This window comes from Sinohyriopsis cumingii, chromosome 15, assembly GCF_028554795.1.
Source record: "Sinohyriopsis cumingii isolate HCF-2022 chromosome 15, ASM2855479v2, whole genome shotgun sequence".
In the NCBI taxonomy this organism is placed as follows: Eukaryota; Metazoa; Mollusca; class Bivalvia; order Unionida; family Unionidae; genus Sinohyriopsis; species Sinohyriopsis cumingii.
Genome location: NC_142975.1, coordinates 132981359 through 133004524, shown reverse-complemented (window position 1 = coordinate 133004524; position 23166 = coordinate 132981359). Strand labels below are relative to the sequence as shown.

At 33.5% G+C, this 23166-nt stretch overlaps 1 protein-coding gene across 1 annotated transcript in view; it reads left to right on the top strand.

Moving 5' to 3' along the window:
- LOC149782802 (E3 ubiquitin-protein ligase MYLIP-like) overlaps positions 1-21420 on the top strand; it is a 34284-nt gene extending 12864 nt beyond the window's left edge. Inside the window, exons 5-6 of the mRNA XM_089934320.1 lie at positions 5438-5604; positions 8752-21420. Coding sequence (XP_089790446.1) covers positions 5438-5604; positions 8752-8958 — 374 coding nt within the window. The 3' untranslated portion in view covers positions 8959-21420. The remainder of the gene's footprint in view (positions 1-5437; positions 5605-8751) is intronic.
- The last annotated feature ends 1746 nt before the right edge of the window (positions 21421-23166 follow it).

Here is a 23166-nt window from a genome sequence, read left to right as displayed (position 1 = left end):
CCCACCCCAGCTCCAAACATTAAATGGCCAGCACCTCGTTGTAGATGAATTTTCTATGCATATGTTAACTGTTGTACAAGTTGCAATCTTACAGCTGTAGCTGACACTGTTGCTGATATTGTTAAAGACTTGATACAGACATTAATGAGCTCATTGATAAAAATTGAACTTTATACACATTTACTACCTATGTTATTGGTATAATAGGGAGAAAACAGTAAACATAAAACATGATTACTCAACTAAAAAGAAAATATTTAGTCGACTTGAAAAAGTTAGGTAAAGTTCAGACAGAAAAAGATTTGTGGTTCTGAAAATCAATGGATGATTCATAGCCTTATCAAGAAATATATATATTTACTATATTTACATATTTTAGTGAATAAATAGAATATGAAGTGTAATTTTTGTTCTTGTTTTTTAATATAAAATATATCCAGATGACGAAATATAAATTTAAGGCATTTGGCCTTATTGAAAGATATTGTAAAACCTGAAAATTCCCCACGTGTCTTCGTTGCTGCAATTGTGGTTTGCTTTTTAGCTTTGAATGTTTCAGAAATGTTGTAATAGGATATATAAACTGATTTAAGCTGCAGTCATATTTAAGTGGATTAATCCTTACTTCTCAAATGGAACAGATTTTGGACCAGTAAGTGACCCTTTCTTCATACACTGTACTTGCTCTACTTCCAAGCAAATTTTAGGGCAAATCATAAAATAACAGTATTTAAATACATTCAGTTTTATGTACAGAAGCTCATTATTTTACGGTCTTTCATGATTTTGCAGTACTTTCAACCTCTCTATTCACTGTAAGAAATTACTGATGGATTGAGCTTCAAGGTGATAATCTAAGCACAGATTTTTAACCAAATGAAGATTCCGTTTCTTTCTAAAATGCCGATATTTTTTAACAAGGAAATTCTGAATATATAGTCTGTTTGGAATTTGTTTTTCTTGTCAAGGACAAGATTGCCATGAATTTTATTGTTTTGTCAGCTTTAATTTTTTTAATTCTATTACATGCTGTTATAATATAATCTTGTTTTCATGATTTTGAAACTTGTTCCAGAAAATAGTTTGACCTTGACTGTTCATTTGTAAACACTTAAAGCTGACATAGTTCAGACCTTAATTCAGACTTTGTAACAGCCATACGAACAAATTCTTTTTTTAAATTTATTGTGGGAGCAATAAGAGTGAGATCGAGGCTGTATTGGATACATGACCATAGGCTTGTAAATAGTTTGTGAAGTAATCAACCTTTTTAAAATTTATTCTTTGAGTAAAATGATTGGCTTTTGTCAGGGCCATGCTGAGAGTATGTGATGTAAACATGATCACGTGACCCTCATATGGGTACCCATTCTGCATCTCAGAATTACTGTATAACCATTGTTTTAGAGAAATAATCTCAGTCTGGGCTTAAAACATTTGATGTCAAGTAGTTTTGTTCTGTTATAGCCAGTTTTCGAGTTATTTATTAATTTTTCTTCAGATGATTTGGATTCTAAAAGATTAATTCGTTTCTCTGGAAATATTTTGAGTGCTCATACAGAATTCTTGAACAAAAGACATTTCTTACAGATTTTATTTGGATTTCAAACACAAGGAACTATAGACAACAACACTGTACAGGATACAGCATACGTCATTGCCTTCCATCTTGGATTCTTCGTCGTGACTCAAACTTGAATTCATTATTAGGACTACTAAAATTTGATTTGTGGATTATTTTTGGATTTGATTCTTTAAACCATAAGTTCTTATTTGTTTCGTTTTTTACAGTTTTTCCAGGTAAATAAATTATTTGTTTAATCTTTCAAAGCTTGTTGTTTTCGCTCTCTCTTGTGTTACTGTTTATTCGAGCCTAAACACATACAGACATGCAAGTAAAAATGAAATTGGTAAGAGTTTAGCAATATAAACACTAATTGTTGGCCCTCAGTGTCATTTATTGGCACATCATCACAATAATGGCTCTATGGTTAGATTAAAAGTAGAGTTTTACGAAATTTAAATATAATTGAACAAAAAAATTTGGCAAGCACATACAGAATTTCTGTAAACACCTGTTGTTTTTTTACTAGAAAGGGTCAACATAAACAAATACATTGTTTTCTGAATACAGGTATTAATTGCAATAGACCTTTTTCACATTCTTAGTACGCGTATCTGAGGTTAAGGTTTTTCAGTTGATGGCAAATCTGATGAAAACTTGTCAAGTTTCCCTTGAGGATAAACCGATAAAACTTATTCAAGGCCATTGAGGTTTGGTTTGGTGTTTTATAGCACATCAACACATATAGGATAATTACAGCTGATACAGGTGGAGTAAAATGCAGGGACATAATAAAGTATTTGAACCTGCACACCTCCAGTCACATGTCTAACAAGCTAACTGCTATTCAGTTCAAGGCCATTGAAAGTTAATTATTAATAAGAAATTAGTAAAACAAAGTAATCACATTCAGCAATATCTTCATCTTTTTTTGGATGCATTAATACATTTATATTTATATTTTATGCAAGAAAATATATTTAAAAAACAAAACAAAAACTTGCTGTTCATAAATTATATTACAGATTATAGTAAGTGTAAATTTTACCTTAGATTGAGATTTGTTTTATATGACAGCTGAAAGTTGTCAAACAAATAATTAATCATGTGTTGCTCCACTATGTATAAATTATACAATGATAAAAGAAATACCCTATGTAGTAGATATTAAAATGATGGCAGAGTCCTGTAGAAGAGATTGATGGCTTGTCAGCAAGTTTGTATGTATACTGTGTGCGCCCCAAGGCAACCAGCTCAGACAACAATAAGAATACTACAAACTCCATTTTTGTCAACAATTAGAGGCAGTCTAAAGCAAGAGTTACTTCAAGAAACTGATATTAAAATATTCATTTAAAATGAAATCATAAATAGTAATGAAAATGATACTCTGTTTAATTTTTGGAAAGAAAAGAAATGTTAAAAATATTTTTTTTCTTCTTATATAACCACCAGAAGAGGAAGAATATTAAAATTTCATCTTTTTGGTTAAAGTGCTTGTCAAAAATAAATAACTATGTGTAAAATATGTTGTCACTGGAAGAAAGCTAGATGTTTGCCACAACAATGTCCATTTTCTTTGCAAGTTTTTTGTCATAATTTGGTGAAACTATTAAATGACAAATCTGGTGAAATATTCACGAGGTTTTAGAATATCTTGATCTTTTGGGTTAAAAATTTAATTCGCAAATTCATTTTTGATTCTTTTTTTAAAATCTAATTTGTTTTTCAAAAATAAAAACCACCTTAATTTCTTAAAGAATATTGTATAGTAAAATACATGGGAAGTGAACTGGTGAAATCATTCTTATGAATGCTTGAAAATCGGTATTGTAGTATTTTTTTCCATGGTATATGTATAGTCTTTATGAAATAATAGTGATGATAAAGATAACCTCCCTTAGCAACTCTTCTTTATTGCTTATTCATTTTTTGGAACAAAACTTTTAAACATTTAATTATATTAGATGTTTTTATATGAAAAATTTCACAGAATTTTGTGTAAGAAATTTAGATGGAAAGTGAAGTATCCTTTTGATGAAGTTTGAAGTTACAGAAAATCTTTAAATTTCTGTTGAACTGCGCTTTTGTACTTTTCTCTGTTCACTTAGTTTATTTTCATTGTCATATAAACAATTCCCAGATGAGTCATTAATTTATTCATTCAATTTTTTTGTTCTCACTATACAATTTACTGTGACAATTGATGTCTCTTTCTGTTACACCATGCATTATCTTGAGACAATTGATGCCCCATTCCTGTGACGCCATGCATTATATTGATACATTTGATGTCCCCTTTTAGTAACACCATGCATTATCTTGAGACAGTCAATGCCCCTTTCCTGTGACACCATGCATTATCTTGAGACAGTCAATGCCCCTTTCCTGTGACACCATGCATTATCTTGAGACAATTGATGCCCCTTTCCTGTGACGCCATGCATTATATTGAGACATTTGATGTCCCCTTTTAGTAACACCATGTATTATCTTGAGACAATCGATGCCCCTTTCCTGTGACACCATGCATTATCTTGAGACAATTGATGCCCCTTTCCTGTGACGCCATGCATTATCTTGAGACAGTTGATGGCCCCATTTCCTGTGACACCATGCATTATATTGAGACATTTGATGTCCCCTTTTAGTAACACCATGCATTATCTTGAGACAATCGATGCCCCTTTCCTGTGACGCCATGCATTATCTTGAGACAGTTGATGGCCCCATTTCTTGTGACTCCATGCATTATATTGAGACATTTGATGTCCCCTTGCAGTGACACCATGCATTATCTTGAGAGAGATCAGTAGCAAATGAAGGTAATCACATAAAAAGGATCTATAGGATTCATCATTTATTGTGTACAGGTGGTTGTTAAATGTAGGTTATCAACTATAACTGCTAGCAGATTTACTTAAAATTATTGCCCATCTTTTCAGATTAATAGGTCGAGATTATGTTATTCAGGCCATCTGTGCATGTCTTTATGAAGTCACTCAGTTGCTCCTGCATGGCTGAAACCTGGTTGGGTGGGTAGATGGTGGTTTTTGGATGTGTAGAGTGGTTTGTACATTTTGATAAGTCCTTTGGGCATTGCTTTTTGCATATGTTTAAATAACTCTCAAACACCAACATGTCAGAGGATTGATATGTATAATCACTGACCCATTGGCACCAAATGTCAGATGGGTGGTTATATTCATCCCCTTGGGACATGAACTATTGAGATCCTTTTTTTCATAACCATATATTCACTAATCAAGCATGAAAAGACAAATGTGTGCCTGTAACTGGCAATGTCCCCAAGGTCCATCCCTTGTCCCAGGTTCACAACTTTGAAACTGTCAAGACCACCAACTTAGAGCCATATACATACAATATTTTCTGAACATGACAAGAAAAATTCAGATATGCAGCGACATTCTTACACTTAGGAACTTTACCCAAGGAGCACCGACTTTGGAGGATGGTTAGGACAAAGCATGGGGATGTGCTTGTTTTTACAAACAGTCTGGTTGCACTAATGAATATTCTATATATATATATTGGTTATATTTTAGGTCTGGAGTATGTGTTTGATATTCTGTATTTATATATTGGTTATATTTTAGGTCTCGAATATGTGTTTGATATTTTATATTTAAATATTGGTTCAATTTTAGGTCTGGAGTATGTGTTTGATATTCTGTATTTATATATTGGTTATATTTTAGGTCTCGAGTATGTGTTTGATATTTTATATTTATATATTGGTTCTATTTTAGGTGTGGAGTATGTGTTTGATATTCTGTATTTATATATTGGTTCTATTTTAGATCTGGAGTATGTGTTTGATATTCTGTATTTATATATTGGTTTGTATTTTAGGTCTGGAGTATGTGTTTGATATCAGAAGGACATGCCGGGAAACGTATGATCATGTGCGGAGGGTTTTATACACAGACAAGATTCAGACTTGCAACAGCAGTAAAGAGGAGGACAACAAAAATGTTAGCTGTAATGGACACAGTTGTGTTTGTGGAAAAGATAGAAAGGTAATTTGAAACATTTATATTTATTTTCAGTTGTATGTATAGAGTGGAGCTATGATGGGGGAATGTAATTGACTACCCATTTAAAATGGGCTGCATGGGGTATGTGAGGATTTCTTTAGAGCCAGAATATTTTATTTTTTGGTACCTATGCCTTATCATTTTTTATCATCTAATAAAATGGATTCAAGTTCATTTTTCTACAACTAAGAGCATGAATATTTTTTGAGGGGAAGTACATTTTTGTACATTGACCCCCCCCCCCATAAATGGTGAGTCCCCTAATAGACACTTAATATCGTTTAAGATTCACCACTGCCTTTTGTCTCTGCTACCATTTTCCACATCAGCAAATAAATTCTTTTCATCTGATAGGTTAAAAATGACTGAAGTCCCATTTAGACCAAGATGTTAATCCCTACCAACTGTAGAGTATGTAACTGGTATATGATATTCAATAAAGTTATCCATCTAAAAAATAGTGCTTCTGAGAGATGTGGATCAGATTTAATAGTTTCTATTATCTGATATTTAACACAATCTATGTTGTGGTCAGACAAATTAAAATGCTTAGAAACCAGGGAACCTATATGATTACGGATATTCAAGTGCTTTTTATTCTCACTTGGAATTGCCTTTTTGTCTCATGTATTTCTTTCAGGTCAGCAACTAGCTGACATGCGTTTGGTACTTTGTCCTCTGAGTTTTGAGTCTTCTCGGAGGATGGTGTTTCAAGCACTGATGAGATCGGGAGAATTATTTAATCTTAGGCTTAGATTAATATCTAATCCTAGAGTAATTTTCCTTTTAAGGCCACCCTCTTGGGGCTAGTCAGACTCCATTTTAATTTCACATATTTGAAAAGATTTCTCGCTTATTTATAAAGTGGAATTGATTGGGTAGGTAGTAGCAAGAGCTACTTCTGGGAGTTCTGTAACTGGATCTTCTAGTTTTTTCTGTACCAAATGCATGTCACCAATTTACTCAATTCAGAGATTTCCATAAGGTTGAGAAAAGTTTAACTGTTACCTGAAATGAAATCCCAACATCAATATTTTACTAGTAGAACAAATTTTAAAAAATAGGAGTCTTATTTGGTTTGAATCAATTACTGCTTTGTTTGCTCCTTTTGTTGTAAAGCAGGGACCGTACAAAGCTGGGAACCATATTTATCAAGAACAAAATGCAGTGATGCAATACGCGTGAAGGTTGTTGAAACTAGATTGAATTATGTTAATGATCTTATTCAATATTGTATACTTTTTTTTTAATATTAAAGTCTTTTGGATTATACTGATGTATCAAGAAAAAAGAATAAAAAAGAACTCCAACTTCTGCTTGAGCGAAAATATAACTAGACATTAGGTTAATGGGAAATCTCTTGGAAGTTGATGTATTAGGATGTATTGAGAAATAGCCCCCAAAAAGTGTTTCCTACTCGCATTTCAAGCAAAAATGACAAAAACCTCCCAGAGTTATTGAGTTGAAAGTAATTGTTTTAAGAACATGTCTAATCAGATAATTTCCATTTGTTTGTAACATTGAGCAAGTTGAGCATTCTCCTGATATTAATTTCCCCAAGAAATTTATTTTAAGTTTAAACTGTCATGTAATTGTTTTCTTAAGATTTACAAAAGAACATTGATATTTCCCCCACATATATTTGACATATTTGTCCAACATATTTGAGATGCGAGATCTGTAATAATATAGTGTTCCAGCAGTGTACCGCAGCCATCTCATGCAATTTTGTTTTGATTATGGATAGAATATAATTAATTTAGTTCCATTATTGTTACTTTATCTGTTTTACTTAAATTTTTTAGATCCTTGCTGATTGGAGCCTGGTACTGTACAATGTTTGGTTGTCACAATGTTAAATAACCTTTATTATTACAACATACTCCAGTATTACACAGCCTTCCTCATAAAATACCTCATTGTTTAGTGGCATCATTAGCAGTGGTAATGTATGTGGCTTCAGTAAGCACATTACAGTGAAGAATCAGTTGTCATTTTGGTTTATGCAAGATTTTGCTTTAAGGATTATAAGGAGAGACCCTGACACTAAAAGATGTATGGAAATCTACTTAGGAGGACTTGAGCAGCTAGCACGCTTTGGTTCCAGAGTTGTAACTTGAGTTTTTGGGAACAGATTCCAGTGCAGCTTGACAGGAAAGAACTCAAGCTTCAAGTTCGAGGTCACTGTTTCTGAACATAGATTTTCTTTATTTTAACTAATGCATAACAAAATCAATGAAATGTAGAGCCTTTTAATTTGGGGAAATGTAGTTCCAAGGTTATGGTTGTTTTCATAAAAATAGATTTGGCCAATTGCATCTAATTTCTGGACAACAAATTTAGTAATACATTGTGTATTTGTATGAAACTTTGTACATGTACTGAGTCCATTATATCTGTTTCCCTCGGGAAAAGAAATACCTCTTTGTTTGGAGGTGTGGACCTGCAAGGTCAAAATCACTGTTGCCATATGTAGATTTGGCCTCTGCATTTCATTCCGGACCATAAAAATTAAGTTCTCTTGAATTGATTTCCTTGAAACATGATGCATATATATTATAGACCTTTTTTCACATAAGAAAAAGTCTATTAATTTTGGAAGATGATTTCTTGAATTTGAAATCTTAACTTTGTGAAAATTGACCAAAACATAATTTTGGTATCTCATCTGCTCTTGTCTTTATAATTTGTACTCAAAAGTACTGTATATTGCAGAAAATAATTGAAAGAACTATTCTCATATCGGTGTATTATCATGTGACTCTTGAGAACACTTCAGATAACCTACTTGAATACATGGAAGACTTAGATAATATTCAACATATTTAAGAAATCTGAAATTATTTTTACTGCCTATTTCCAACTTCTGTTTGTACTATATATACTTGCTTATAAGTCAAGTTCAGCTGCAAAGACCCAGATCTGCTGTTGCATGATAATCTGCTGAAGAAAAAAATAGACCCTAATCTGCCAGCGCATTACATGAAAGCAGATCAGAATCTGTGCTGTTTGTAGTTGGACTCTACGTGTGAGTATATCTGGTAAGTGCACATGTTAATAAGCAAGGCTGTTGTTTTGTCTTACCTACAAACAAAATAAAGAAATAATACCTTTTTCTTGCCGTTGCAGATTTTGCAAGAAAAACTTGATCGTATACAAGAATCAGTGAGTTGCTGTGTGTGTCGAGATGCTGAAATTGAGACTGTGTTCTTTCCTTGCCATCATGTGACTTGTTGCAATAATTGTGCAGCTAAATTGAATTTCTGTCCAGTGTGTCGCAGCAAGATTGAAGATGTTCAGCGGATATTTTTGCCAACAATACAGAATACAGTGTGATCTTAGGATTTCATTTTATATTATTTGCAACAGGAAAAGGGACAGTTCTCGAGAGAATATATCAAAGGATTTAATTTTAATAATGAAAGACTTCATTGTGACATAATTATTCCAGAATTATGATGAAAGTCATAATTTATACATTTATTTTTAGTACAGTCTTGACCTTGCCTTTATTTATTAAGGGGTTATCAGAGATCAGATTGAAACTTTTGGTTGTTTGTAAAATTATGAACTCAGCACTGTGTCAACTTATGTTTTATTTTTTTAGCTTTGGATAAATATAGGACATTTTTATAATTTAAAAAAATCTTTCATGCCTGAGCTTACAGGATCCAAACCAATACAGAAACTTGGCATTACAAGTAAATTATAAGTCATAACACTTCAGGAAATCTAATGGTACAGTTAGTACAACTGATATTGACCATATTTCACTGAAGATGTTGGAGGGTGCTGATGAGTGTAGTTTATTGAACTAGACTGGTGAAATTGCCTGTCAGTAGCTGTATTTCTCTGAGTAGTTACAGTTTTCATTGAATTCTACTTTAAGAGTTGATTCTAACTAGTCAGTCATTTTAGCTAGCCATGTCAACCATCTACACCTTGGCAGATTGAGCCAATATTTTAGTGCTTTGTCCTAGTGACATCTATTGGATTTCATGAGTTGCCTCCCTTAGTATGTAATGCCAACTAAACCAAAAGCATGTTAGAGCAGTGCATTGTACATCGGCTGAAAATGGTGGAGGCAGTTTACTTCAAAAGGATACTTTGTAAGTTTAACATCAAAAGTATGACTACATACCAGAGAGAAGCCATTACAGGCATATTTGATTTTAGCAACAGCATTCAAATTTGAACAACTTAATTTTGATTGGATGAGGTGGCTTGCAACCACAGCCAGTGAAATTCACAGACCCAAAGCACAGAAATATCTGCTTCATCTGCCAAGGTATAGGTAGGATTAACATACTGGAACCTTGGCTAGTGAAGATGCCTGGTCATTTTGTGGATTACACCTATATGGGTTGTAAAACAATTAGGTCAGTTGCCCAACAGCACAGTGTAGCTGAGATCCACCTATAAGTTCTGAAGATTTAATTGTGTAATTTGGTGTATTTCAGTGGATACTACAGTCAGGAGTGGGAAAATGGTCAGTACTTTGTGTGTACAAACCTTAGGCATAATAGCAAACAGAGACATCCTTTTATGTATACAGTGACCCCGCTATAACACGGTGGTTGGGGTCCATGGATCCCGACTATATTATTGACCAGACTGTTATAACCAAGTCAGTTAGCTGAAGAGTAGTGCATTGTACATCGATGCATGTACCTAAAAACTGTTGGGAGGGTGGGGTAAAAATGTGGGTGCAAAACTACATACTTTTGATTAAGTAAAGACACATTAGCATGAAAAACACTTGTATTTTGATAACTTACATTTCAATCCATAATCCGTTAAGTACTGTACATGTATATATGTATAATCCATGAATCTGAGTATAGATCACTTGTTATAAAATTCATGTACAAGGCACATATCATAAGAAAACACAGATAATATGTATCAGTACTTAAAAAATATGATAGCCCAATGCCTGCACTCTCTAATTTTAGACTGGGCCCATCTTGTATTATAAGTGAGGTGCCTGTTGGGCTTGCCAAAAATATTCTAATTTGCCTGAGGATACTTTTAATCATGCTGATGAAATGTTTCAATGTACTTTCAAGATGTTGACATACCTGCCATAAAACGTAAAATCTAAATCAGATCACCACCATTTTCATGAAATTGAAACCTGATTTTAATCAAATTGAACCATGGCGTGTCATGCTCAAAATACAATTTTGTACTCCCAAACCCCTTAAAATAACAGTGTATTTAGGAAACACATTTTTCAGTAAACTTCAAAAATAGAAAGAAAACCAAAACAAAACACTTTTAGTACATGCCTGTTACACGTTTCATGTCTAAATAGTAAACAGTCATGATTGGTGCCAAGGTAAAACTATCCCTTGTGTAATTAAAGATGAAGAGGTCAGGTATAAACCACTGTTTGACATATTACTTAATTGGCTGACAATAGCTTGTGAGAGGTGTTTGAAGGCTGCAGCAAGTTAGCCCATTATGCTCATTTGCATTGGTAGGATCAGGAGGTAGAACAACCCATTATAGCTAAATCAAAGAGATGCTGTATGCATGTACAAGGACAAAAGTTATTACATATCATGCATATTTTATTTTTGAAAAGTTTGTGAACATTGGCAGTGTTTTTTTAAAGTAGGATTTGAATGCATTTATAGAATGCAAAGCATGATTATTTTTGGAATAGTGTTCAAGATTAATTCATTTTTGAAGCCCAAGAAAAAAAAATCCAGAACTCTTGCGTGGCAGAGTTTTACTTTGTCAAGCATGCCAGCCAAAATCAAAAAGGGGTGGGGACTATTAATTCTTTGCACATACTGCACGCAGCACATTGATATATGTCAACCTGGTTTTGACCAGAATTCACTTAGAAAATCCAGCAGAGAAATTTGAATGCCTGGACCACCCAGTCCCTAGTGAGTGTAGTAATGAACACGAATGATACTTGCATTACCTTCAAGCTCATGTGAACCCTACTGAGTTTATATTCAAACTGTAGCTATTGCAATGTTGTGCGACGGTATTAAAAAAGGAAGAAATTTTGGGTATGTGAAAATTAGTCAGGGCTTTTGGAATTTCAGTCAGGGCTTGAATTTAAGTCTCCTGTCCTGGGCCTTATCTAAAAATTATTTTCTTTGAGCACTGACACAATATAAAAATTGGTAGTCTTGATTTGATATATATCTGACTAACATTAAACAATTCACTGCAATACTGTTACCAGTAGCATGTGGCTGTAGTTGTTTACATGCTACATGTACATGTACTTTAATTGCCCTAGATTTTGGTCAGCTGAAGCCAGTTATGGTCTTGCTGAGGCTACCCAGGGGATGAGGCCACTTATAGGGAAATTAAAATGTGAACAAATTAAAAAGTTGAACAAACATCTTTGCAAGATACTCAGTTATCTTGATGGTCAGATATGTCTGTTTTCTAAAGATTGGAAATTGAATTTGCATTTTATGCCTCCCTTCGTAGCAACTGTAAGCATACATTGTTTTCTTGCAAAATGAAACTTTGACAGCACAATAAACTTATTCCAGTCACTTTGGAAAATGCAACAATCCATTTGATTCCATTGCTTTCATTTACATTTGGTGCTGTCTTCCGTTGATGAAGAGTTCTTTGTTTTTATTGAAGATTGTAGTTGGCTTTCTTTGAAGGGTGCATGTATTATTGAAGTTACCGTTAAAGGACAGCTTTGGAGGATCAAACAAATGCTTGTTTCTTATTGTGGCAGCAACATCAAATAATTGTAGAACATTGACTGAGACTTATTTTTTTTTTATTTGCTTAGAATTTACACAGGACAATCAGTGCTTCAAAGGGAATCAGTTTTCTTTAAGTTTCAGCAAGACCATTTGTCCCAGTATATTTTAAAAACAAAAGGAATTGGCCATTGTTAGGTCAAGCATAGCAATTACTGTTCTTGCCTTCAAAAATTGGTCCATTGTAGTTTGTCCCAGTAGCATGACTATTGGATAGATCAAGAAGTAGATCTCCGCTTTTTATTTTGACATGGTTGCGGAGTGATACTGCTTTCAATGCATGTGTTGGAAATTTAGAAAAAGTAAACAGACAATGAATACATAGATATTCTGTTCTGACAGGGATTACTACAGAAAATTTGTGTGTTCTGAAAGTTGATTCTTTGAGTGAAAGAAAAGGAATTTTACTAACTATCCACATACAAAGTTCAGTCTAAATAAATGTATTAATTACTATTGTGCGGCTGATAAATGTCACTATTTCATCTGAAAGATCTATATTAGGTAGTGCCTTGTCTGGTTTATCTCTGCTACCAGAAATGTGAAGAAGAAAAAAATAAAAAAGGTGTAGATCTTGCAGCATACAGTACTTAGGCCAGATTAAGCAGATTACAATATAACCATGCACTTTTAAGATGGTTTGTCAATATGAACAAAGGATTTGTTTATGTAACTGTAAATAAATTCCAAATCACACTAACAGATAAATTCCAGTAAATTTTATTTCAAGTTTGCAGCTTCTTTTCATGGTGCCTCTGATTTTCTCACCTCTAAATCCAGGATTTTATATACAGGTTTTAACAGTTAATTATGTCATAATAAGAACCAAATGACCAGATGGCATACTTTGTGGCCAGTTAGGACAAAAATTGCAATTTGCGACATTTGCAAAGCACAGTGTGATTTCTGAATAAATATTTTACATGTTATTTTTCGTGTATGAGAAAAATACATGTATATGAAATTTCAGGTTACATGCCATGATCATCTTATGTTAAAATTCATACTTCATTTCTTCCCCAAATGTTTAATAATCTTTAATATTATTTTTCATACTTTTAAGAAGTCCTTTTTTTACGGGTACAAGAAAAATACATGTATACGACTTTACAGGAACCACACCATGATCATGTTATATCCAAATTTGTGTTATAACAGAGTGTGCTATAGCGGGGTTACACAAGATACCTACCAGTAATTCTTGTATTTTGTAGGGAATAATTGTTTCATTCATAGGTTCACACACTTGCATTTACAGTGTGTAATTTGCAAAATAAAAAGTACCACTGAATTTGTGTTTGAAAAAAGAAGACTTTCATATTAGTCCTCAGGTACATATAAAAATAAATGAAAAATTCATCTCTTGAAGTTTTATTCACATTCCGGTATTCTTTAATCATATTGAAATTACTTTGGTAGTAATAGTACTGTTTACTAGTTTGAAAAATTACTTTTTGCAGTCTTGATTCATATACACTTGATAGTTAGTATATTTAGTAACACCAGTATTACACAACAACAGAGTTCTGTACCATCCATTCCGGGCTGGCACACCTAAAAACTTTTGCGAACAAAGCATGTTCTTTTCCATTTCCAAAAATACCTGTTCAGTTTAGTTTTACCGGTGTACTGAATCGTTGCATTGAAAGAAATTGTGTGATTGTCTAGCAAGAAGGAGCACTGTTTTGATGAATGTCCTGTAACACTGATTATCGTTGAAGTGGGGGAGGTGGAATTTTTCATTGGAAATATTTTTAATCCTGAGATTTCTGATTACTACAAGGAGATTGGGGTGTTTTCCTTGTCAGTTGTCTTACTGATAAATAGGTCAGGGAGGAGCAGGGTACTGAAAATAATTGTTATAACTTGAAAACTATAGTTTGTGTATACACCGGTGATGCAAAGTAGTTATTGGGGTTTTGCTTGGCAGTTTGGTGCTATTACATACAGGAAAATTAGGTTACAAACTTTCTGGTATGTTTGACGTATTTCTCCTCATGATATAAAATCTAGGATCAGCAGTACTGAATGTAACAAAGTTGACCTGGTTAGTAACTACATATTTGGTAACAGTGCCAAGAGGGAATGAGTGGTGTCAGTAGCACAGTGGAAATGTAACAAAGTTGACCTAGTTACATATTTGGTAACAGTGCCAAGAGGGAATGAGTGGTGTCAGTAGCACAGTGGAAATGTAACAAAGTTGACCTAGTTACATATTTGGTAACAGTGCCAAGAGGGAATGAGTGGTGTCAGTAGCACAGTGGAAATGTAACAAAGTTGGCCTAGTTAGTACCTACATATTTTGGTAACAGTGCCAAGAGGGAATGAGTGGTGTCAGTAGCATAGTGGAAATGTAACAAGCTTCAAAATCAAAAGATTGGTTCAGGTTACCACAATCTTAGGGGATCTGGTTTTTTTAAATCAGGTACATTTTTCTTGATGCATTTAATTGGTTTTGGTTTTAACTGTGCACATTTTTCACTTACAATATTTGCTTTTTTTAAAAGGTGTTTTCAGTGATATTTGTTTAAAAAATTTAATTAAGTTGGGAATTGTACCGTTGTACAGGAACTGTTTGAAATGTGAAGTACATTCAATGACACTGAATTACCATGACTTGTTTTTTATTATTATTTAAATATCCTCTTTCTACTTGTAATAATGTGATAAAGATATGAAGTAAGAAAGTGGTTACAAGTTTCTTCACTGCATAAATATTTGGGTCTTCTGTTTGACCCCCTTTTTATCCTTATTTTAACAGGCGTATTATGTATTGTATAAATAATTTTCATCATAAGTTATTCCTTTAAGCCATTACATCATTCAGTTCATGGCAGTACATTGTAAATATTTGGACAGTTGTGCAATAGATTTGTTTTAAATATCTTCATGATTCAGTAGCATTGTTTGCACTGGTGCTGTAGTTAAGGTTCAGGTTAGTTTGCGTTATGTTTCCTGTCCTAGATTACATATTTTTAATAGCAATAATCCTTCATCATGATTTCTGTCTCACATTACAATGTATTTAAATTATTAAATGTGTTTTTCTATGGATTTTGTTATGGATACTATTGTCTGTCTTATATTAAGAGAAATTGGTTGTGTGTGATCGAGGCAAAACCTCGAGCCTATACAATCATGTGAATCAACACAACTGAAGGAGGATATATTTATTAATTAACTTTGCCGATTGTTGCAATACCAACATCTGTATAAATATACTTATCAATATATATGTACTTTTCATCAGATTGACTCAGTACTCTTATTTAGTATTTGAAATGAGAAGAAAAGATTCAAAAGATATGCATATTTAGAATTTGAAACTTTTCTATGTCTTTCAGTGAAGTTTTCCAAGGTGAAGGTACCATTTATACCTATACAAAATATACAACATTTAATTTTTGTGTCAATCCAGTCACATTGCATCCTGTTGGATATTTTCACCAGGATAGGAAGTCAAAGAAAATTATACAAAGTATTCAGTAAAAAAAAATGTTTTACTTGATCATAGATTGTGGCATAGCACGATATGCTCAGCTTTATTTTGTCATTCAGTTTTGATGAGTGTTTTCGGATTTCTATGTAATTTATGATATTAAATTATATACAGTTCTCCCACATTATGCTGTTTTGCTGGTATAGCAGAGGTTAGGTTGACCCAAAAGAAACTAGAAAGAAAACACATCTGATTTGATGCTGTCACCTTCAGCATTACCAATGCTGATGTGATCATACCACGTGTACGCATTGTTACACAAGTGCAAACTATGTATAACCAGATCAGTTGCATAATATGCTTATTAAGTGGTGGTGGGGGGGGGCGGCATATTTTTGCACTGGCCTTGTGATTGATCTGAGGTCAATCATATTGACTTAAATCTTGATGTATTAGTCATAGGTAGCACCTAGGACCTGTACATTCAGATGTAGAAAAGATGACCACGATTGACCAAGACCCTAAAATAAGAGCCATTTAAAAACACCCATTTCATGACATTTTCATTAGTCAAATTTCATTTTCCTATACTGTATCAGTATCAACTCAATATACTATGCTAATACCATCAACTTGTATTGTGTCAGATCATCAACTCTATCGTGTGAATACCTTCAACTGTGCATACTGTCATTGCCATAAATGCTATATACTGTCAATACCATCAGCTCGGCGTTTTGTGTCAATACCCACTGCATATGCTGCGACTACCAGCAACTCGATGTACTGTGTTCATACCATTGACTCCATATACTGTCAATATGATCAGCTCGGCATATTATGTTGGTATCATCAGTTGCATGTACTGTGAGAATACTGTCAGCTGTTGTGTACAGTGTCAATACCATCAACTCCAGATACTGTGTCAATAGAATCAATTCAATATACCGTGTCAATACTATGAATTCCATATACACTGTGTCAGTACTATTGATTCCATATACTGTGTTGTACTATTGAATTCATATTCTGTGTCTGTGCCATCAATTCCATATACAGTGTCAATACCACCTCTTGAATTCAATTTTTATTTTAATGAGCATTGTTGACATTGAATGGAGACAGTTTTGTATATATTTGAGGGTGTGTTTCAGTATTTCTATGCATATCAAATATCTTTGCAAGTTAGTTGCCATTTAATTTCTGAACTTGAAGTAATTGCAAAATTTCAGTTCTTTTTTTTTGTGCATTCCTACTAATTCAGGCATTCTATGACTCCTGCAAATAATTTTTTTTTTAAGTTACACTTGGCAAGGTGGGCTATTATAAAGGGTTTTATACAGGGTCTTCTGTAGGGCCCCACAAATCTACTTTCTGTGATAGTAAAAGGAGGTCCTTTATAGGTCACATATAAGTTACTGTATAGAGCGGCTGTGCCATTATTATGGTATGGGCAGTTTTCAGTGTATTTCATGGTCTTTCAGCAGATTGTTCAATGGCAGGACAGGATCATTAATAGTCTCGGATGTATGTTATGTTGGCTAATATGTGAATTGCTCACAGAGGTGAGATATTTGGATTTTAAATGTTAGATGAAGATGTTTGATAAACATATTATTAAGAGGTTGAAATTCGTAAAGTTATAAGTTTTACATTTCAGTTGCTAATTATTTTATAGATTCATAATTACAATGACTTGGAGATGTTGCATTGTACAGTAGTAAAATTTCTGGTCATGGGCATGAAAATAATGAATACTTTTATCTGCCTACATAAACTGTGTCACATCATTTATAAAGACACATTCACAACTGGGAATAAATCACATCTAGTGTCGTGTAATATGCTGGAAGGTCAGATATATTCCAATCTTTTTTCATTTTAGTAGGTATGACATAGACATAGTTACCATGGTAAAAAATGCTGCTGATGAGTTACCATCAGAAATGTGTGCCTTGTACTTTTCTGATACAATGGGAACAGCTTACTTTTCTGATATAATGGGAACAGCTTATTTTTCTGATACAATGGGAACAGCTTACTTTTCTGATACATTGGGAACAGCTTACTTTTCTGATACAATGGGAACAGCTTACTTTTCTGATACAATGGGAACAGCTTACTTTTCCGATACAATGGGAACAGCTTACTACATGTATATTTTTCAGACTTGATGTACATGCAACACTGGACTTCAAAAATCCTGAAATGTTATATAAACCCAAAATGGAAATTTGTGTGAAGTAGGAATATGTCTAGAGATTTCATTCATTTTGCTATCTACATGGTTCATTGAGGCCCTTGAAAACTTTCAGAATACTTAAATTTTATGATGGCAGAAATCAAACCTTGAAAGTGCCTGAAGTTTTAGAAAGTGAATTATCACTTACAACATTGTATGAATATATGTATTCAGATTAAAGACCAGTCATGAATTGTAGGTACATTTATAGGCTGTAGGTATATTTGTGCCATCCATAATTTGTAGCTTCAGAAGAAGAAAGAATTCAGCAAGAAAAAATATACCATTGACTTTTCATGAACAAAGTCCTTAATGATTATTATGTATATGTGAGGGTTCTTGAATTTTAAACTGACAAGTCTTTGTGAATCATGTACAGTGCTGATGTCGGGGCAAGCATCAATATTTTTTTAAGTGCCTGTCAAAATTTTCATTTACACAGGGCTGCCATGTGGTGAATTTGTTCAGCCAGCTTTATATGTAACGGAATAATCTGTGATATAAAATAATTGTGTTAAGAATTGGTCGAAATATCAAACAATATTTATTTTCAGAGGGTCTCGATTCAATTAAGTTTATATCATCTTCTTGACATGATCATTGGATCTGTGTATACATTTTTAAGGATCATGACTTGAATGTGCTTTCCACATCTGCATGTTTATTTTTGTCACTTTTTTTCCCTTCGTATAAATACATTAAAGTTAGATTTTGGTGTATGAGTGAAGTTTTTAGCTCTGGTCATAGACTTGGAGTTTTTGGGATGGTTAGTTATCCATAGTTAAACAGTCATCTGTCTGTTAGCACAAGTTTGTTATTATTATTTTTTGGAGAATTGACATTAAACTTTACATTGATATTCATCCCATGGTCTCGTTGGTGCTAAATGAAACTTGTACCTACAGTAGCCACCTTTTAAATCTTGTTGCCACTGCACCTGAATGGATGGTCATATCAGCATGGAGTTTTCACTTAAAGACTTCTTATGATGTCTAGTTGGTCCTTCATGAAAATGGTGTTGATCTAGTCCAATACACAACCACTGCAGCCATATTGAAAATCTTGTTAATGTTATACCTTCATAATGGAAGGTCACATCAACATTGGTTTTTTCACTAAATAATAAGTTGGTCAAAAACGAAAATTGCACATGACAGCCAATATGGCCACCAAAGCAGCCATCTTGAAAACCTTACCACTACTTCGCCTTGGCAAATAAGTCATATTGACATGGGCTTTTCAGCAAAAGACTTATGTCTAGCGAGTCCTAAATAAAAATTGTATCAATCTGATGTCCAATTGCCACTCCTACTGAACTTTTTGGTCAGATCAACACTGGGTTTTCACTAAATTACATACTAATAGTTCTTTGGTCCTAAATGACAAAGGTACTGATTTCATGTCCAATATGGCCACCACAAGTGGCGATCTTATAAATCTTGTTGCTACTTCCCCTTAATGGATGGTTATATTTCAGCATTGGGATTTTTACTGAAAGATATCTTATGGTGTCTACATGTTGGTCCTAAATGGAAATGATGCCCCTCTAATATGTCTACCACTGCAGTAAACTTGGAAATCTTGCTATCACACAATAGTATTGGAGATGGTTTCAGCACCAGGAAAAAATGTTTTTATCGTGATTTCCTGTAAATGCTTTTTGGTCAATAGTGTCAGGCCCTTTGAGGGACTATAGTTTTATTATATTTTCATAAATAATTCTTTTATATAAAGGGTTTTATTTGTTTTTTGCTTGGAGGAACTTATTATAAGAACAGTTTGTATTTAATAAGGGGTACTTTTCTGTATTTAGCTCTTTTGGCTTGTTGGCATCTAAAAAGGATTTAGCTGTGTACAGACATATCACAACTGTTATAATCCTTAGTTGAAAATATTTTACTCAGAGTGGTTACCTTCCTGATATTTTATTGTTTCCATGAAGAATCAGTTGAATACAAAATGCTCTATAGTCTATCATATCTGAAAAACTGTGTTAAACCTACAACACATTTCAGAATTTATGTTTGTTGCTTTCATCTTGTTTATGTACTGTATTTCTCAAACCCTCCATGCCATCAGTATTTTCAGTACTTTGATCAAAATATTTGATTTTTACTTGGATCAGAAAAACTCTAGGTTTAGAGCTTGTCTTGAGTCACATTTTACTGTAAACGATTTGAACATCCAGAAATGTAAATATTTATGGTAACATTTTTGTATTCTTACAAGATCTCTATTGCCTGAATAGCTTAAAGATAGGAGAAACGTCTTGCATAAACAATGTTGTGTAAAGGAGAATTTTTTAAAAAGTCTCTAACGCTGCATCTTGTTTCATTGAAAATGCTGTTGAAGCAAACAAGTTTACAATGTTGTAGCTGGAATCTGTGAATAGGAAAATATCTTTTGAATCCGGGCACACTAATGAAACAGGTCAGATAGTACAGTAAAACCTGTCTTAAGAGACAACAAAAAATCCAGTCACTGTATTCTCAATTTGTCAAGTTTAGAAACATGTAGCCAGAATCTTTTTTTTCTTCTTTTTTTTCTCTCTCAGAAGTCTTTACTATTAAAGCAGTCATTGTTGCAAATGATTACATGCAGATCAGTGGTGTCTGTCCCTTTTCTCGCGAGACAGTTGTTCATAGTGCTGGAACAATCCGAATGTACTTTACTCTGGTTTACAATCTAAAATATATGACACTATATGCATGAACTATAAAATTTAAGGAATCGGCAGGCAGTCTATATTTGTTTAGAAGACTATGCACAGTCATAGTTAAAATGAATTAAACAAAGGTCGGTGGTGTGTATCCCTGTTTTTGTGATGATGTCATTCATAGCCGTGTCAAAATGTTTATTTTTTCCAAGACATCGTGGTCTGTGGTAATGTTGAGCTGTTGGTCATTCATGACAGTATGTTTATATAATAAAATCGATCTATGCATTACCATTGTGGTCGTAAATGACAGGTGGTTGCTCGTAGCAAAGGTCATTCACAACAGATTTTATTATTTGTCTTTGGATGAACAAATTTTGTATACAGTTTAATTTGACTTTAAAAAAATATAATACCTCCAGTTCTTGCAGTATCAGTTATTTTTAGGAAAAGGTTTAGAAGGTTTTTTATGTGTTATCATTTTCATTACATACTTGACATACCTTTTATTAGTATATCATTGCATATTATTGCATTTTTGTATTTGTTTTTCACATCATTTTTGTTCAATATGTAACTTTTTCATTTTATTCTATCAATCTTGTGATGAAGAAAAATGGCTGTATTTATTCATCTTCATGTCATGGTAGAATGTCTTTCAAATTAAAAAATCGAAAATTATTTTTCACAAATAAAAATATTACAATTAGGAGTGCAGTTACTTGTTATTATAGTTGGTGCAAATTGAGATTACCTGCAAGATTGGTTGCCTTAAAGACCCTATGATGCTGTTGTTTGCAGAAAGTCGTATATGTCAAATCATCTGAATAATACTGAATAATGAAAGATATTTGTCCTAAACATGGTTGGGTGTCATTACAACAAGATAATATCAATGTTTCATCACATTATGAGCCGTGTAATTTCTCCCTCAAACTGAGAAGCCAGGCCATTTTCACAGGGACACCTGATTTCAGTCAAAAGTTGAAACACCAAATTTGGTGACCACTGTTGTAAACACAAGAATCCAACACCATGCTATGTTGGATAATGTAGTTGATCTTTATCTAATATACTATTCTCATTTATGAGTATTTTTCTTTTGTCTTAAGCTTACCAATTCATGTGGATATCAACAACAGCTGGGTTTTTCTTCAGCCAAAGTTCACCCTTCAAAGTATTCTAGCACCCCTGCTGATCACCAATATTCACTAGAGTCTTGTGCTTATCTAATGCAAGCTTTTCTTAGATCTGCTTTAAAAAGCAGGCCTGCCTCTCTTTTCAAGAATCAATTTGCCATGTGTGAATTTATTAGATTTGTCCCAAACGAAATTTGTTGAATGGATGACATCACAAGCACTCATTTATAAACATCAAATGAATTAAGATATGGCACATCTTAATTCTAAACTGAATATTTGAACATTGTTTAAACTTAACATCATATTTCAAAGAATGGTTAATGTCCGATAGTTTTTTTAACAAATCATTTCCTTCCTTCCAAACTTGAGTTGGTTTGGAAAAATAGTGAAATTTATGAAAAACAGCAGCATTGGGGCTTTAACCAAATGCAGATAAAAAGTTGTTTACTCTTTAACCAAATGCAAATAAATAGTTGTCTACTCTCTCTCTCCCCATTACACCTGTGCATTCAAAGCAAATTGATTTTTTCACTGACCTAAGTGTCAAATTAATGTAAGAATACCTTGGTTTCAAATTTTATGTGGTCAAACTTTGATAACCAAACCATACTTTTGGTCCAAAACTGTGGTTTCAGTTGGTCAATAAATGTTACGATTAATTAAAAGCTTGACTGCAGTCACACAATTAATAATTTGTCCCGTACAGATTTCTCAAAATTAATAACTAAAATCGAAATTAAGGCATCTTGGGTACAATTCAGACAACTAGATACTTACAAAAATTATGCCTGTTTAATCCAGACCCGATTTATATTCAGTTATCACTCAACAGTCTCTGAGAACAGATCCTTTTGTACAGAATTCTAATTTTTAACTCTATAAGTCATAGAACAGAAGAGACCTAGAGATGTTTAGGTGCATTGTAATGCTAGGAATGTAAGGAGACTGGATGTAAATCATAACTAGGCCTGTTGTAGTGCTATTAAGTCAAGGAGAGACTGGATGTAAATAGTAACTAGACGTGTTGTAGTGTTGTGAAGTCAAGTAGAAACTGGATGTTGTTGTAGGGTTTAATGCCATTTTTCAGCGCACGATAGGCTATACATGGCAGCCAGTATTAATGGTGGAGGAAGAATCCGGGAAAACCCTGGAAAGAACCACTGACCCACGAGAAGCTACTGGCAAGCTTTGTCACATACCCACATTGGCTGAATCCGAGACTCAAACCCACACAGACAGAGGTGAGATGGCACTGATCCATGACAGAGAGCGCTTTCAGCCCTGAGACTGGATGTAAATCATAACTAGACATG